At 67.9% G+C, this 17,566-nt stretch overlaps 2 protein-coding genes across 2 annotated transcripts in view; both read right to left on the bottom strand.

Moving 5' to 3' along the window:
* MEGF8 (multiple EGF like domains 8) overlaps positions 1–1,143 on the bottom strand; it is a 90,254-nt gene extending 89,111 nt beyond the window's left edge. The window contains 2 exon segments of the mRNA XM_089772762.1: positions 166–329; positions 918–1,143. Coding sequence (XP_089628888.1) covers positions 166–329; positions 918–1,092 — 339 coding nt within the window. The 5' untranslated portion in view covers positions 1,093–1,143.
* Positions 1,144–2,402: 1,259 nt separating this feature from the next.
* Positions 2,403–17,566, bottom strand: part of TMEM145 (transmembrane protein 145) — a 50,820-nt gene continuing 35,656 nt past the window's right edge. Inside the window, 2 exon segments of the mRNA XM_089772421.1 lie at positions 2,403–2,803; positions 4,869–5,069. Of these exon segments, the coding sequence (XP_089628547.1) occupies positions 2,600–2,803; positions 4,869–5,069 (405 nt within the window). The 3' untranslated portion in view covers positions 2,403–2,599.

The raw sequence follows: 17,566 nt of genomic DNA, 5'->3' as shown, positions 1-17,566 counted from the left end.
AGTCCCCTGTCACTCCCTGCCCCCACCCGCCCTCCCAGCCCCCTGTCACTCCCTGCCCCCACCCACCCTCCCAGCCCCACAGCCCCAAGATTTGCACTCAAAGGCCCCTATGACCCTCCCAACTGACCACAACCCCTCTCACAGACCTCCCCCCTCCCGTGGTACCTTGCCGGAGGTGGCCTCGAGGGGGGGGGGCAGGGTGCTGCCGCTGAGGCTGGCCAGCAGGGGGCAGCGCGGGGAGTCGCCATCGTACACGAAGAGGTAGTCGTAGGTGCACTCCGTGTCCATGAACAGGAAGGTCAGGAGCACCCGGTGCCGGCTGCTGGGAGCTGGCGAGACGGGGCAGGGGTCAGAGCCGCCCCCATCTCCCAGCATGCACCTCTGCCCCCTGGGACCCCAGCCCCCAGCATGCACCACTGCCCCCTAGGAAACCAGGCCCCACCATGCACCTCTGCCCCCTGGGACCCCATCTCCCAGCATGCACCTCTGCCCCCAGGACTCCAACTCCCAGAATACGCTTCTGCCCCACCCCCCAGCATGCACCACTGCCCCCCCAGGGGCCCCAGCCCCCAGCTCCGACCCACCCCTCCCGGGGAGCACGGGGTGACACCTGGGGGTTCTACTGTCCCACGGTAACCCCGCCTGCGCCTCAGCTTCCCTGGCGCTGCACCCACAGTGAGGGGGGGGGGCAGGAGACCTGCTTCCCGGGCAGAAGGGGGCAGAGGCCGGCGGAGGGACTGGCTGGGAGCGGGTGAGCTCCGCCCCCAGCGTGCACCGCGGCCCCCCCGAGATCCCTGTGGGCCGGGCTGTGGGGTCTGTGTCGGTGACTCAGTTTCCCCGGACCCTGCAGCGGGGGGGGCGGGGCCCGTGGCGGGGGGCGGGGCGGTCCATGGCCCCGCCCCCGGCCCCGCCCCCACCTTGGATGAGCCACTCGCAGTTGCCGTTGACCGAGTAGTTCCCGGGCCCGTCGCTCACGAGCCCGCGGCCGCCCCGCAGCACCTGCCGCCGCCCCCGGCAATCCCCGGCGCCGGCCCCGCGCGCCGCGCCCAGCGCCAGCACCAGGCCCAGCAGCCGCGCCGCGCCCAGCGCCATCGCCGGGCAACGCCGGGACCGCCCCGCCCCTTCCGGCTGCCCGCTGCGCCACTTCCGCTCGCCGCTAGCCCCGCCCCCTGTCGGCCCCGCCACGTCACTTCCGTCCGCTCCGCCGTTTCCGGCCCCACCCCTTCAATCCGCTGCCCGCCGCTAGCTCCGCCCCTCCGGCCCCGCCCCTTCCGCCCGCTCTGCGTTCCGCCGCTTCCGGCCCCGCCCGCTAGCTCCGCCCCCTGTTGGCCCCGCCCTCCAGCCGCCTCCCTGGGAGCCCCCCCCCCCCCCGCGCGGCCCGGGTTGTCCGGAATGAGACGGAATGTGCGTCGTGACGTCACGTGCGTCTGGCAACCTGCGAATCTGCCTCTGCCCGGATCGGGCCTGGCCCCGCCCCCCGCAACCGCCCCTCCCCCACACCCCGCCCCCAACCCTGTTCCCCCGCCCCCCCACACCCCGAACCACCCCCCCGCCCCTATCTCCACCCCGCCCCCCGCAACCGCCCCTCCCCCACACACCCCGCCCCCAACCCTGTTCCCCCGCCCCCCCACACCCCGAACCACCCCCCCGCCCCTAGCTCCACCCCGCCCCCGCAACCGCCCCCCCCACACACCCCGCCCCCAACCCTGTTCCCCCGCCCCCCCACACCCCGAACCACCCCCCCGCCCCTATCTCCACCCCGCCCCCCGCAACCGCCCAACCCCCACACACCCCGCCCCCAACCCTGTTCCCCCGCCCCCCCACACCCCGAACCACCCCCCCGCCCCTATCTCCACCCCGCCCCCCGCAACCGCCCCTCCCCCACACACCCCGCCCCCAACCCTGTTCCCCCGCCCCCCCACACCCCGAACTACCCCCGCCCCTATCTCCACCCCGCCCCCCGCAACCGCCCCTCCCCCACACACCCCGCCCCCAACCCTGTTCCCCCCCCCCCCCACACCCCGAACCACCCCCCCGCCCCATCTCCACCCCCCCCCCGCAACCGCCCCTCCCCCACACACCCCGCCCCCAACCCTGTTCCCCCGCCCCCCCACACCCCGAACCACCCCCCCGCCCCATCTCCACCCCGCCCCCCGCAACCGCCCCTCCCCCACACACCCCCGCCCCAACCCTGTTCCCCCGCCCCGCCCCCCGCAACCGCCCCTCCCCCCACCCCCAACCCTGTTCCCCCGCCCCCCCACACCCTGAACAACCCCCCCGCCCCTATCTCCACCCCGCCCCCCGCAACCGCCCCTCCCCCACACACCCCGCCCCCAACTCTGTTCCCCCCGCCCCCCATCTCTCCCCCCCACACACACACTGTCACGTGCTAATCGGCAGAATTCTCTTTATTTTGGCAAAAACAACCCCGATCCGAACTGGCCCGAATCCCGGGGGGGGGGGGCGCTCACAGGAACGTGCCCCCACTCCAGGGGGGTCTCCGCCCTGGGGGGCCCCTCCCCATGTTCGCTCGGGCCCAGCCCCCCGCAGGGCGGGACCCTCCCCGGGGCCCATCCCCCCCAGCCCGGTCGGCAGGGCGCTAGGTGGGGCGGGCGCCCCCCGTGTGCATGCTGAAGTACTCGGGGTAGGCGTTCGGGGGGGGCAGCTGGGTCAGAGCAGCCGGGCTCGTGCCCCCCGGGGGGGCTTTCAGCAGCCCCTGGGGCCTGCGCCGCTCCGCTGGGCTCATCGCCGCTCTGGGGGTCACGCTGCGCTCCGCCGGCGTCTCCTCCACCTGCCTCCGCGCCTGGGGGCAGAGCCAGGGTCAGGGCGTGGGGCAGAGCACAGGGGCCACGGCCTGGGTCATGGCCCCTGGGGCTGGGCTGGTCGTAGGGGAATTGGGTTCACTCTGGGTCTGTCTACGCTACCCCCCTAGTTGGAACTAGGGGGTAATGTATGCATACCGCACTTGTAATGAAGCCTGGGATTTGAATTTCCCGGGCTTCATTAGCAAGTTCGAACTACCGGGGTGGTGTAGACATACCCTCCGTTCCCTTGTTCTGGTGCCTGTGAGTTCTACTGGCCTGTAGTACGCCCACGTATGCCTCAGTTTCCCTGGGTGCTGCACCAATAGTAAGAGGGGGCGGGACCTGATGACACTTTTTGGCTGGGGAGCGGGACAAAGGGGGGTTGGGGTGGCCTGACTGCTGAGTGTGAGTCTGACTGGTGTGGGGGGCAGGGAGGGGGGCAGCCCTGGCTCTGGGACCCCCAGCCCCAGGCTGGGCTGCTCCTGGGTCCCTGGGAACCAATACCCCTCCTGTGCCCCTGCCGGCTGGGAGCCCCCCGGTGGTGGGTGGGAGGCAGAGCCCAGGCCCCTCGGTGACAGGCGGTAACCCAGGACCCGCCTGGGATGGGGGGCTGGGCATATGGGGACCCTCCCTGGCTCTGGGACATGGCCCCTCTAGGGCAGGGCCGGGCATATGGGGACCCTCCCTGGCTCTGGACATGGCCCCTCTAGGGCAGGGCCGGGCATATGGGGACCCTCCCTGGCTCTGGACATGGCCCCTCTAGGGCAGGGCCGGGCATATGGGGATGCAGGAATGTTCTTAATGTTTGATCTGAGTAGGAGCCTCAGTTTCCCATGTTGCGTGTCTGGCTGGGGGTATGGCGGTGGCCCTTGAGGACGGTATGTGCCCTTGGCACAGAGAAGGGCTGACCCCTCCTCCCCTTGCCCACAAATGGAGAACACAGATGGGGGGACCTTTGCCCGGGAAAAGGACAAAAGATAAAAAGGGGTCTCAGAGGGCTGGGGGAGGGGTAATGGGGGTCTGGGCTGGGGCGGGGAGGGGTTGTGGGGGGCCAGACTGGGGCAGGGGGTCTGGGGCTAGGTGTGGGGGGCTGGGCGTGGGGAGGAGTCATGGGGGCTGGGTGTGGGGAGAGGTCGTGGGGGGCCAGAGTGGGGCAGGGGGTCTGGGGCTAGGTGTGGGGGGCTGGGTGTGGGGAGGGGCACAGGGAGGCTCACAGACTCTCCTCTGCGCCAGGCTTCCCCGGACTGGTGACCAGCCCCTCCCCCACTGGCCGGTGGCAGGGAGGTGGGGTGGCCTAGTGGATAGTGCATCAGTCCCTGGAGCCGGGGCCTGTGGGTTAGAGCCCCACCCCTGCCCCCACCCCACCACACATGGGCAGCCCCCCAGTTTCTCCAGGGCCTGAGAGCGTATCAGCGGGGGTGAGGCGCTCCCAGGGCAGAGCCCCCTGCACTGAGTAGCTGCCACGAGGGGGGACGAGGCCTGACTGGACCCGGAGCCTGGCCTGACCCCTCCCCCTGCCCAGTCTGGGACCCTGCCCCCCCCCCAGCTTGTGCTAGGCCTGCGACTGCAGCGCCCCCCCCCCCATGGCTGGGGAAGGAGCCGGCCGCTCGCTGAGGGGGGGGCAGGGCTGGTGCCCCGGTGGGGCCGTATCACTCTCTTGTGTGTTCACGCGCTACCAGGGGGGGCCAGTCTCTGGGGGCCTGAGGCCCAGGGACAGCAGGTAGCGCCAGGGCCCGGACGGGGGGGGGGGGCTGCCTGCAGGGCGGGGCCCAGTGGCTGGGAGTGAGTTAGTTTTCAGCTGCCTCAGGGAGGGGGGCTCTAGCTGGCCTGGGGGGGGCAGGGCCCCCCCTCCCCGCCCCCCCCCCCCCCCCCCCAGGCCGGGCTGTGCTGGCTGCCCCTGGCTCCTGTAACAAGTGCTGGGACGGAACAGACCTTCTCTTCTACCTGCCACCTGAGAGTCCCCCCTTGCTGGGGGGTGCAGGGCCTGGGGGCTCCCCGCACTCTGTGACAAAGGCAGACGGGCGGGGGCGGGTCTCTGGGGCCCGGGGCTGGCCCCTCTCTTACGTGGGGGGTGCCCCCGGCCAGGCCCTGGGGGATGGAGAAGAGCTCGGTGAAGTTGGGGACGGAGTCGCTGATGAAGGTGACGTTGCCGTAGACGTGATGCGGGAACTTGGCGCCGGGCTCCCCGTCCTGCACGATGCCGATCTGCGAGGTGCGCACGTGGTACGGGAAGTTCTTGTTGGCCGCCGACGGGCGCGTCATGATCTGAGGGGGAGCAGAGCTCAGCGTGGGGCAAAGGGCCCAGCCCCCTCAGCGTGTTGGGGGCACGGCGTGCACGTAGAGGTGCAAGGGGACATGGGTTGCACGAGGGCTCACCAGGAACACAGCGTACGTGTGGAGAGGATGAGGGCGTGGGGTTGCACGAGGGCTCACCAGGAACACAGCGTGCGTGTGGAGGGGATGAGGGCGTGGGGTTGCACGAGGGCTCACCAGGAACACAGTGTGCGTGTAGAGGGGATGAGGGCGTGGGGTTGCACGAGGGCTCACCAGGAACACGGTGTGCATGTGGAGGTGGATGCAGGGCTACAGAATGCCAGGAAAACACCCCCCCCCCCCCCACGGGACCTGAAATGCAACTTCTGTGGCCAATAGGGGTTGCACGAGGACTCACCAGGAACATGACATGCACATACAAGTGGATGGAAGTGTGAGGAAGTAGGGAGTTTTGAACGTGGGGGGGGGCTGCATGTAGGGGGGTTGCTCAGACCCCAGGATGTTAATGGTTCAATGTAAGAAGGGGGGGAGGAGTTTATCGTTGTAGAAAACAGCCCAGACCTGGCTGGGGGGGCTGTTGCTGAGGGTATTGGGGGCTCGGCTGGCAGACGGGTTCAGATCAGGGCGGGGGCAGAGCCCCGGGCTGAGGGGAGACTCAGAGGGGGAGGCCGGGGGACCAGGCTGACTGGCCTGAGGGATCCGTTGCTGTTCAAATCCCCATCCCCCTCCTGTGGGGCTGGCCGGGAGTCGCTCTGGGCCGGGGAGCAGGCTGGGCTAGTCCCTTGGGAGGGGAGGCCCCAGGGTCCAGAGGGAGGGGCCCCCCGAGGGGCTGACGGCGCAGGCAGGCGGCTGGAGGCCCTGAGAGGCGCCGTCCCGGAGGCGGAGGGGCAGCCCCCAGGTGAGAGGGGCCCCCCCAGAGGGTCGCTGCACTGGAGTGGCCCCTGGTAATGGCCTGTCCCAGTGCCGCCGGGCTGGGGGCCCCCTGGAAGGGGCCATCGTGCTGGGGGGGGTCCCGCCGAGGGGCCGGGCATGGGCAGGGCCTGGGAGCCGGACACGTCGCAGCAGGGGCCGGTCGCGCTGCCCCCTGTGCACCGTTGGCTGCCGGCGCGGAGCGAGGCGCTGAAGGGGCTGTGACGGCGCGTTGGGGGTCCCCCGTCTCCTGCACCCCGAAATGGCACAAACAGACTGCACCAGCCAGTGGAATAGAGGAAGTTTATTGCCTCTCCAGGATACAGCACAGCACAGATGGAATCTGGTCACAGAGCTGGGCTAGGATGCCTCAGGCCCCCTGGAGACTGGGCCCCTAAACTCCAGCCCCTTCTCCTAGGCTCTCCTCCATGCTCTCCGACAGAACTAACTAAATTCCCTTCCAGCCCTGCCCCCCAGCCAGGGCAGCATCCACCTTCCTTTGTTCCTCTCCATGGGGGGTGTCTGGCCACTGGTTCAACAAGTTTGGCCTTACCTCTGCCTAGCGAGGTTTTCCCTGCTGGGTCTTGCTCCAGACAGCAGGGGTCACCACAGCCCAGCAAGTACCCCCACTACGTCACAGTTCTCCCCCCTCCGAGAGCGAACTGAGCAGGGTCACTCCGCTCGTGACCTAGGGAAGTTCGGGTCCTCTGCGTGGGAACCCGCCCCGGGGACATGGGTGCTCCCCTTGACTCGGGCCGGCCGTGGCAAGGCCCCACATGAGCTGGCTTCCCTCTGTCCACTCGCCGCCCCGCTCCAGGGCGACTGGCACAGGCCTGTCCTCGGGGGTCACACCCACCCTTCCGCTGGCCTTGATCTCTGGCCGGGGTCTCTCGGGCCGGGGCCATGAGCCCAGCGAGCCTTCTCTGGACAGCCAGGGCGGCTTCCATTCCCGATGCTCCATCCAGGGAGGACTTCCCCTCCCATAGCTCTCTCAGGAAGCCCAGAGGGTCCTCTATCCGGGGTAGAGACCCCCAGGCCGCTTTCCTACTGTCTTGGGCCTTCCCGCCCCTCTGGCAGGAGTCACAGGACCGGCAGTACCGCTGCACGGCTGTAAAGATTCCCGGCCAATAGAAGTGCTGGAGCAGCCTCAGCCGGGTGCTCCGGATCCCCCGGTGGCCCCCAACGGGGACGTCGTGGGCCAAATACAGCAGCTTGAGGCGATACTTTCGGGGGACGACCAGCTGCCGCTGGACCCCCCATGCCCTCGCCTTCCTGGGGGGAAGCCATTCCCGGAACAGGAGTCCACGCTCCCGCAGGAATCTCTCCTGGCCACCTCTCCCCCGGGGCTGAGCTGCACGGAGGCCAGACTGGTCCCTCAGCCTCTGCAAGGAGGGGTCTGCCTGCACCTCAGCCTGGAATTCAGCCGCTGAGGCAGGGATCGGGCCCTGTCCCCCACCTTTGCCTAGGTCCAGAGTCCCAGCCTGGCTGGACCCCGTGTCCACTGGGATGGGACCCTGAGGACGCTGCCAGGAGTCCTTCCCTGGACCCACGTTGTCAGCCCCCCGCTGGCTCTGTGTGGTGACTAGAGCCCGCTGGGATTCATGGGGCCACTCCTCTAGGTCATTCCCCATCAGCACCTCGGTGGGCAAGTGCGGGTGCACCCCCACTTCCTTGAGGCCTTCCTTGGCCCCCCATTTCAGATGCACCCTGGCTACAGGCACCTTAAACGGGGACCCGTCTATGCCCTTCAGGGTCAGCTGGGTGTGGGGTAGTATCCGCTCTGGGGCCACTATGTCGGATCGGGCCAGAGTCACCTCCGCCCCCGTGTCCCAGAAGCCCGTCACCTTCCTACCATCCACCTCCAGGGGTATGAGGCACTCACTCCGCAGGGGCCGCCCTGCCCCCACCCGGTACACGGAGAAATCCGCCTCCCGAGGGTCAGACCTCCCAGGGGAGGTGCACTGAGGATCCTTCCCCTCTCTCTGAGCTGAGGTTTGCCTGCCAGCCCCTGCCTCTGGGGCAGCCTGCCCTTCCTCCCGCCCCAGCCAGTTAACCCTGGAAAGTCCCCGGTCCTGGGACCTGGTGCACTGAGCCCTCTTGTGGCCTTTTTGCCCACAGCGCTGGCAAGTTAGGCTTTGGGCTGTCTCTGTCCAGGCCCTGGCTGGTTCTCTGGGGCGCAGACGACCTGTTCCTTGGGCTCGCCCCGTAGTTGACTCCCTCCGTCGCTCAGCCGAGATCCGGTCTCTGCGCGGTTCCCTCTCTCTCCGGGACTCCCGTTCACACCCGGACCGGCTCTCCGTGAACTCATCCACCAGTCTCCCGGCCTCCTGGGGGTTCTCTGGTCTCCGGTCCTTGAGCCACAGCCTCAGTTTGGGTGGGCACGCTTCATAGAACTGCTCCATCATGACCAGCTTGAGCAGCTCCTCTGCGGTCTGGGCTCCGACTCCAGACACCCACTTGCGGCAGTATTGCGCCAGGCGGGAGGCCAGGTCCACATAGGTCTCCCGTGGCCCTTTCTGTACCCCCCGGAACTTCTTCCTGTACATCTCGGGGGTCAGCCCGAACTTGTGCAGCAGGGCCTCCTTGACTCGGTTGTAATCCCCTGGCTGTAGGTCCTCCAGCTGACTGAGCACTCCGGCCGCCTCCTGGCTCAGTGCGGGGACGAGCTGTGACGTAGTGGGGGTACTTGCTGGGCTGTGGTGACCCCTGCTGTCTGGAGCAAGACCCAGCAGGGAAAACCTCGCTAGGCAGAGGTAAGGCCAAACTGGTTGAACCAGTGGCCAGACACCCCCCATGGAGAGGAACAAAGGAAGGTGGAATGCGGCCCTGACTGGGGGGCAGGGCTGCAAGGGAATTTAGTTAGTTACTGTGGGAGAGCATGGAGGAGAGCCTAGGAGAAGGGGCTGGAGTTTAGGGGCCCAGTCTCCCCCATCTCAAGGGGGCCTGAGGCATCCTAGCCCAGCTCTGTGGCCAGACTACATCTGTGCTGTGCTGTATCCTGGAGAGGCAATAAACTTCCTCTATTCCACCGGCTGGTGCAGTCTGTTTGTACCATTTCGGGGTGCAGGAGACGGGGAACCCCCAACGCGCTGTCACACGAGCTCCTGCAGCCAGTCAGCTGGGGGGACCCGCTGCAGTCCACAGGCCCTCTCAAAGGAGCTGAGGAACCCGTCTATGTCGCCCATGTCCTTCAATTGGGCCACCACGAGCCTCTCCAAGCGTCTGGCAGTCCTGGGACCCTGGGGCCCATCCGCACTTGGCGCAGCCGGTGCCCCGCCGGTTCTCCGCTCTGCCATGGCCAGCTCATGCTGCCGCTGCCTCTCTCGATCTTGGCGTTCCTTCTCTCGGTCCTGGCGGTCCCTCTCTCGGTCCTCTAGTTCCAATTCCTTCATCCGCAGCTGGATCTCCAGCCGCCGCAGCTCCGCTGGGCTGGCCCCTGCTCTAGATGGGCTACGGCTTGCAGGCCTCCCGGGAGACGCTGTCTCATCTCTCCGGTGAGTTCCAGCGCTCCTCCCCCTCTCTGAGCCTGACACACTCTCAGGGGGGGTCTGGCTGCTTCCCCTGGGGACAAGATCCTGGCCCTGTGGCTGGTCATTCTCTTCTAGCTGAGCAATCAGCTGGGCCTTGGTTGCTTTCTGCACAGGCAAGCCCCTCTCTCTGCACAGCCCCACCAGCTCTGCCTTCAAGAGTCGGGCGTAGGCCATCTGCCCGCTGGTCCCCTCGGTGCAGACTCACCAGTCTAGTGCTGCAGCGCCCAACGATTCCCAGGAACCGCTTCGCTCTGTCTCCAGCACGCCTGGCTCCAGGGCTCTTGCTTCTATGGCGCCTTGTCGCTCGCCGCTGGAAGCTCCATCCACGGGGTGCAGTGCATCCCGCTCCTGACACCAGTGTGACGGCGCGTTGGGGGTTCCCCGTCTCCTGCACCCCGAAATGGCACAAACAGACTGCACCAGCCGGTGGAATAGAGGAAGTTTATTGCCTCTCCAGGATACAGCACAGCACACATGGAATCTGGTCACAGAGCTGGGCTAGGATGCCTCAGGCCCCCTTGAGATGGGGGAGACTGGGCCCCTAAACTCCAGCCTCTTTCCCTAGGCTCTCCTCCATGCTCTCCGACAGAACTAACTAAATTCCCTTCCAGCCCTGCCCCCCAGTCAGGGCAGCATCCACCTTCCTTTGTTCCTCTCCATGGGGGTGTCTGGCCACTGGTTCAACAAGTTTGGCATTACCTCTGCCTAGCGAGCTTTTCCCTGCTGGGTCTTGCTCCAGACAGCAGGGGTCACCACAGCCCAGCAAGTACCCCCACTACATCACAGGGGCCAGCGGGACGTGGCCTGTGCCCGGCTCCTAGGGGCGCCCTGGCCCGTCGGGCGGGGGGGGGGGCTCACTGGGGAGCCGCTAACAGCTCAGCGGGTGGCGAATGACCCATGGGAGCTACAGGCGCCGGGTCCCAGCGGAGCTCCCGGGACGTGAGCCAGGGCGTAGCCGGGGGCGGGTGACATGGACGCGAGCCAGGGCGTAGCCGGGGGGGGTGACATGGACGCGAGCCAGGGCATAGCCGGGGGGGGGTGACATGGACGCGGGCCAGGGCGTAGCCGGGGGGGTGACATGGACGCGGGCCAGGGCGTAGCCGGGGGGGGTGACATGGACGCAAGCCAGGACGTAGCCGGGGGGGTGACATGGACGCGGGCCAGGGCGTAGCCGGGGGGGGTGACATGGACGCAAGCCAGGGCATAGCCGGGGGGGGGTGACATGGACGCGGGCCAGGGCGTAGCCGGGGGGGGTGACATGGACACGGGCCAGGGCGTAGCCCGGGGGGGTGACATGGACGCGGGTCAGGGCGTACCCGGGGGGGGTGACATGGACGCGGGCCAGGGCGTAGCCGGGGGGGGTGACATGGACGCGAGCCAGGGCGTAGCCGGGGGGGGTGACATGGACGCGAGCCAGGGCGTAGCCGGGGGGGGTGACATGGACGCGGGCCAGGGCGTAGCCGGGGGGGGTGACATGGACGCGAGCCAGGGCGTAGCCGGGGGGGGGTGACATGGACACGGGCCAGGGCGTAGCCGGGGGGGGTGACATGGACGCGAGCCAGGGCGTAGCCGGGGGGGGTGACATGGACGCGGGCCAGGGCGTAGCCGGGGGGGGTGACATGGACGCGGGCCAGGGCATAGCTGGGGGGGGGTCTGGACCCAGCGGGGCCGGGGGGCTCTCGGGGCCTGAGCGAGGCCTCAGCCAGGGCCCGGTGCCGTCAGCCCGGACTGGAGCAAACCCGCCCTGGGCTCACGGAGCCTCCCGCACGGCCGGGTGCAAACTGACCCCAAGGGGCGCGACGCCCCAGCGCTACCTGAGCAGGGAGCTCTGCCCGGGAGCAGCAAGCGCGGCCAGAGAGCAGGCGCCGGCCCGGGGCCCTTGGAAAGCTGCAGCCCTGCCTGTGTGGGGGGGCCTCTCCCAGGGCGGCCGACCCCTCCCCAGACCTGGCTGCACCGGGCCCAGGGGCCGAGGCCGAGCGGCTGAGATGGAGTCTGGGAGGGTCCGTGCCAAGGGGGCGCCAGTGTCCCAGCCGGCGCCTGATCCCGGGGGGCTGAGCTGCCCCAGGCCCCTGGCAGAGCGACCCCCTCAGTCCGGTCTGGAAGGGGAGTTTGGAGGGTCAAGGGGGACTCCATACGGGGGGCTCAGCGCCCGGATGTTGCTGGTTCAATGTGACGGGGGGGGGAGTGTTTGTCGTTGCAGGGCCCAGCCCAGATCTGGAGCCGGCGTCTGGCGCCCTGGTGCCCCCGGCCCCGCTCAGAGCCCACGGCCGCCCCCGCCAGACACAAGGGGCTGAGGGGACCCGGCGCCGGCCCAGCTGGTCCCAGCGAGGGGGATGTGCCGTGGGGGGGTGTGACGTAGTGGGGGTACCTGGCTGGTTTCTATGCTGCTGGCTCTGGGGTAACCCCACTGGCTGCCGTGGGTACCACGACCCAGCAAAACAGGATGAGTCACTATGCAAACCAGTATGGCCAGACACCCCCCATGGAGAGGAACAAAGGAAGGTGGATGCTGCCCTGGCTGGGGGGCAGGGCTGGGAGAGGGTTAGTTAGTTGGTGTCTGGGAGCATGGAGGAGACAGCCTAGGGAGAGGAGCTGGAGTTTAGGGGCCCAGTCTCCCCCCAACTCAAGGGGGCCTGAGGCATCCTAGCCCAGCTCTGTGACCAGATTCCATCGGTGCTGTGCTGTATCCTGGAGAGGCAATAAACTTCCTCTATTCCACTGGCTGGTGCAGTCTGTTTGTGCTATTTCGGGGTGCAGGGGACGGGGGACCCCAACGCGCCGTCACACTGGTGTCAGGAGTGGGATGCACTGCACCCCGTGGATGGAACTTCCAGCGGCAAGTGACAAGGCGCCGTAGAAGCAAGAGCCCTGGAGCCAGGCGTGCTGGAGACAGAGCGAAGCGGTTCCTGGGAATCGTGGGGCGCTGCAGCACTAGACTGGTGAGTCTGCACCGAGGGGCCCAGCGGGCAGATGGCCTACGCCTGACTCTTGAAGGCAGAGCTGGTGGGGCTGTGCAGAGAGAGGGGCTTGCCTGTGCGGAAAGCAACCAAGGCCCAGCTGATTGCCCAGCTGGAAGAGAATGACCAGCCACGGGGCCAGGATTTTGTCCCCAGGGGAAGCAGCCAGACCCCCCCTGAGAGTGTGTCAGGCTCAGAGAGGGGGAGGAGCGCTGGACCCCACCGGAGAGATGAGACAGCGTCTCCCGGGAGGCCTGCAAGCGGTAGCCCATCTAGGGTAGGGGCCAGCCCAGCGGAGCTGCGGCGGCTGGAGATCCAGCTGCGGATCAAGGAATTGGAAGTAGAGGACCGAGAGAGGGACCGCCAGGACCGAGAGAAGGAGCGCCAAGATCGAGAGAGGCAGCGCCAGGATCGAGAGAAGGAGCGCCAAGATCGAGAGAGGCAACGACAGCATGAGCTGGCCATGGCAGAGCGGAGAACCGGCGGGGCACCGGCTGCGCCAAGTGCGGATGGGCCCCAGGGTCCCGGGGCTGCCAGACGCTTGGAGAGGCCCGTGGTGGCCCAATTGAAGGACATGGGCGACATAGACGGGTTCCTCAGTGCCTTTGAGAGGGCCTGTGGACTGCAACGGGTTCCCCCAGCTGACTGGCTGCAGGAGCTCATCCCCGCACTGAACCAGGAGGCGGCCGGAGTGCTCAGTCAGCTGGAGGACCTACAGCCAGGGGATTACAACCGAGTCAAGGAGGCCCTGCTGCACAAGTTCGGGCTGACCCCCGAGATGTACAGGAAGAAGTTCCGGGGGGTACAGAAAGGGCCACGGGAGACCTATGTGGACCTGGCCTCCCGCCTGGCGCAATACTGCCGCAAGTGGGTGTCTGGAGTCGGAGCCCAGACCGCAGAGGAGCTGCTCAAGCTGGTCATGATGGAGCAGTTCTATGAAGCGTGCCCACCCAAACTGAGGCTGTGGCTCAAGGACCGGAGACCAGAGAACCCCCAGGAGGCCGGGAGACTGGCGGATGAGTTCACGGAGAGCCGGTCCGGGTGTGAACGGGAGTCCCGGAGAGAGAGGGAACCGCGCAGAGACCGGATCTTGGCTGAGCGACGGAGGGAGTCAACTACGGGGCGAGCCCAAGGAACAGGTCGTCTGCGCCCCAGAGAACCAGCCAGGGCCTGGACAGAGACAGCCCAAAGCCTAACTTGCCAGCGCTGTGGGCAAAAAGGCCACAAGAGGGCTCAGTGCACCAGGTCCCAGGACCGGGGACTTTCCAGGGTTAACTGGCTGGGGCGGGAGGAAGGGCAGGCTGCCCCAGAGGCAGGGGCTGGCAGGCAAACCTCAGCTCAGAGAGAGGGGAAGGATCCTCAGTGCACCTCCCCTGGGAGGTCTGACCCTCGGGAGGCGGATTTCTCCGTGTACCGGGTGGGGGCAGGGCGGCCCCTGCGGAGTGAGTGCCTCATACCCCTGGAGGTGGATGGTAGGAAGGTGACGGGCTTCTGGGACACGGGGGCGGAGGTGACTCTGGCCCGATCCGACATAGTGGCCCCAGAGCGGATACTACCCCACACCCAGCTGACCCTGAAGGGCATAGACGGGTCCCCGTTTAAGGTGCCTGTAGCCAGGGTGCATCTGAAATGGGGGGCCAAGGAAGGCCTCAAGGAAGTGGGGGTGCACCCGCACTTGCCCACCGAGGTGCTGATGGGGAATGACCTAGAGGAGTGGCCCCATGAATCCCAGCGGGCTCTAGTCACCACACAGAGCCAGCGGGGGGCTGACAACGTGGGTCCAGGGAAGGACTCCTGGCAGCGTCCTCAGGGTCCCATCCCAGTGGACACGGGGTCCAGCCAGGCTGGGACTCTGGACCTAGGCAAAGGTGGGGGACAGGGCCCGATCCCTGCCTCAGCGGCTGAATTCCAGGCTGAGGTGCAGGCAGACCCCTCCTTGCAGAGGCTGAGGGACCAGTCTGGCCTCCGTGCAGCTCAGCCCCGGGGGAGAGGTGGCCAGGAGAGATTCCTGCGGGAGCGTGGACTCCTGTTCCGGGAATGGCTTCCCCCCAGGAAGGCGAGGGCATGGGGGGTCCAGCGGCAGCTGGTCGTCCCCCGAAAGTATCGCCTCAAGCTGCTGTATTTGGCCCACGACGTCCCCGTTGGGGGCCACCGGGGGATCCGGAGCACCCGGCTGAGGCTGCTCCAGCACTTCTATTGGCCGGGAATCTTTACAGCCGTGCAGCGGTACTGCCGGTCCTGTGACTCCTGCCAGAGGGGCGGGAAGGCCCAAGACAGTAGGAAAGCGGCCTGGGGGTCTCTACCCCGGATAGAGGACCCTCTGGGCTTCCTGAGAGAGCTATGGGAGGGGAAGTCCTCCCTGGATGGAGCATCGGGAATGGAAGCCGCCCTGGCTGTCCAGAGAAGGCTCGCTGGGCTCATGGCCCCGGCCCGAGAGACCCCGGCCAGAGATCAAGGCCAGCAGAAGGGTGTGTATGACCCCCGAGGACAGGCCTGTGCCAGTCGCCCTGGAGTGGGGCGGCGAGTGGACGGAGGAAAGCCAGCTCATGTGGGGCCTCGCCACGGCCGGCCCAAGTCAAGGGGAGCACCCATGTCCCCAGGGCGGGTTCCCACGCAGAGGACCCGAACTTCCCTAGGTCACGAGCGGAGTGACCCTGCTCAGTTCGCTCTCGGAGGGGGGAGAACTGTGACGTAGTGGGGGTACCTGGCTGGTTTCTATGCTGCTGGCTCTGGGGTAACCCCACTGGCTGCCGTGGGTACCACGACCCAGCAAAACAGGATGAGTCACTATGCAAACCAGTGGCCAGACACCCCCCATGGAGAGGAACAAAGGAAGGTGGATGCTACCCTGGCTGTGGGGCAGGGCTGGAAGTTAGTTGGTTGGTTGCTGGCTGTCTGGGAGCATGGAGGAGAGCCTAGGGAGAGGAGCTGGAGGTTAGGGGCCCAGTCTCCCCCATCTCAAGGGGGCCTGAGGCATCCTAGCCCAGCTCTGTGACCAGATTACATCTGTGCTGTGCTGTATCCTGGAGAGGCAATAAACTTCCTCTAATCCACCGGCTGGTGCAGTCTGTTTGTGCCATTTCGGGGTGCAGGAGACGGGGGACCCCAACGCGCCGTCACTGGGGGGCTGTCTGCTCTGTGACCCGGGTGCCCTGCACTGCGATTCCCACTCAGTCACCTGCATGTGCAGCAGCGTCAGGCCCTTGCTGGTTGCGGGGCTGGGGACGGGGGGGGACCCCCCTGGGCTCTGCCTGTGAGCGTGGCCTGGGGGGGCTGACAGGACCCGAGGGGTCGGGGGGACTGGGGGCGACCCCCCTGGGCTCTGCCTGTGAGCGTGGCCTGGGGGGGCTGACAGGACCCGAGGGGTCGGAGGGACGGGGGGGGACCCCCCTGGGCTCTGCCTGTGAGCGTGGCCTGGGGGGGCTGACAGGAACTGAGGGGTCGGGGGGACTGGGGGCGACCCCCCTGGGCTCTGCCTGTGAGCGCGGCCTGGGGGGGCTGACAGGACCCGAGGGGTCGCGGGGGCTGGGGCTGGGGAAGTGAGCATCGGGGGAAGGGTCGGTCTGGCGCTGGGATGCCAAGGGACACAGACTGGGGGGGCTTGGTGACAAGGGCTCTGGGCACCCTGGGCGAGGCGCCCGCAGACACGTCCCGTCTGTGCCAGGCTGCGCCCCGGAGAAGCAACCCCCCCCCAATCTACTGGCCGGCGGAGCCTGTTCTGGCTGTGGGGGTGCAGGATCGGGGGGCCCCGACGCCGTCCCAGGGGAACACTGGTGGGGGGGAGAAGAGGGGCCCAGGCGCCCCTGTTACCTGCAGAGACACTGGCCGGGCGAGGGGCTGTTGCTGGGGCTGTTCTTTGGGGACGGGGGGCAGGGCAGACCGAGCCCCCCGGCTGCAGGGGAGACTCCGAGGGGCGGGGCTGGGGGGCCAGGCTTTGCTGGGTTCACAGCCCCATACCCCTCCTGTGGGCACTGGCTGGGGGTCGCTCTGGGCCGGGGAGCAGGCTGGGCTAGGCCCTTGGGAGCGGGGACACGAGGGGCATGGGGGCTCACCAGGAACACGGCGTGCGCGTAGAAGTGGATGGGGACACGAGGGGCACGGGGGCTCACCAGGAACACGGCGTGAGCGTAGAGGTGGATGGGGACACGAGGGGCACGGGGGCTCACCAGGAACACAGCGTGCGCGTAGAAGTGGATGGGGGCACGAGGGATACGGGGGCTCACCAGGAACACGGCGTGCCCGTAAAAGTGGGTGGGGACATGAGGGGCACGGGAGCTCACCAGGAACACGGTGTGCACGTAGAAGTTGATGGGGACATGAGGGGCACGAGGGGCACGGGGGCTCACCAGGAACACGGCATGCGCGTAGAAGTGGATGGGGAAACGAGGGGCACGAGGGGCACGGGGGCTCACCAGGAACACGGCGTGCGCGTAGAAGTGGATGGGGACACGAGGGGCACGGGGGCTCACCAGGAACACGGCGTGCGTGTAGAAGTGGATGGGCTCACCAGGAACACGGCGTGCGCGTAGAAGTGGATGGGGACACGAGGGGCACGGGGGCTCACCAGGAACACGGCGTGCGCGTAGAAGTGGATGGGGACACGAGGGGCACGGGGGCTCACCAGGAACACGGCGTGCGCGTAGAAGTGGATGGGGACACGAGGGGCACGGGGGCTCACCAGGAACACGGCGTGCGCGTAGAAGTGGATGGGGACACGAGGGGCACGGGGGCTCACCAGGAACACGGCGTGCGCGTAGAAGTGGATGGGGACAAGAGGGGCACGGGGGCTCACCAGGAACACGGCGTGCGCGTAGAAGTGGATGGGGACACGAGGGGCACGGGGGCTCACCAGGAACACGGCGTGCGCGTAGAAGTGGATGGGGACACGAGGGGCACGGGGGCTCACCAGGAACACGGCGTGCACGTAGAAGTGGATGGGGACACGAGAGGCACGGGGATTCACCAGGAACACGGCGTGCGCGTAGAAGTGGATGGGGACACGAGGGGCACGGGGACTCACCAGAAACACGGCGAGCGCGTAGAAATGGATGGGGACACGAGGGGCACGGGGGCTCACCAGGAACACGGCGTG

Source organism: Pelodiscus sinensis, chromosome 22 (assembly GCF_052426305.1).
Source record: "Pelodiscus sinensis isolate ZL-2025 chromosome 22, ASM5242630v1, whole genome shotgun sequence".
Classification (NCBI taxonomy): Eukaryota; Metazoa; Chordata; order Testudines; family Trionychidae; genus Pelodiscus; species Pelodiscus sinensis.
The sequence above is the reverse complement of the archived record's forward strand: the minus strand, read 5'-3'. Positions and strand labels throughout refer to the sequence as shown.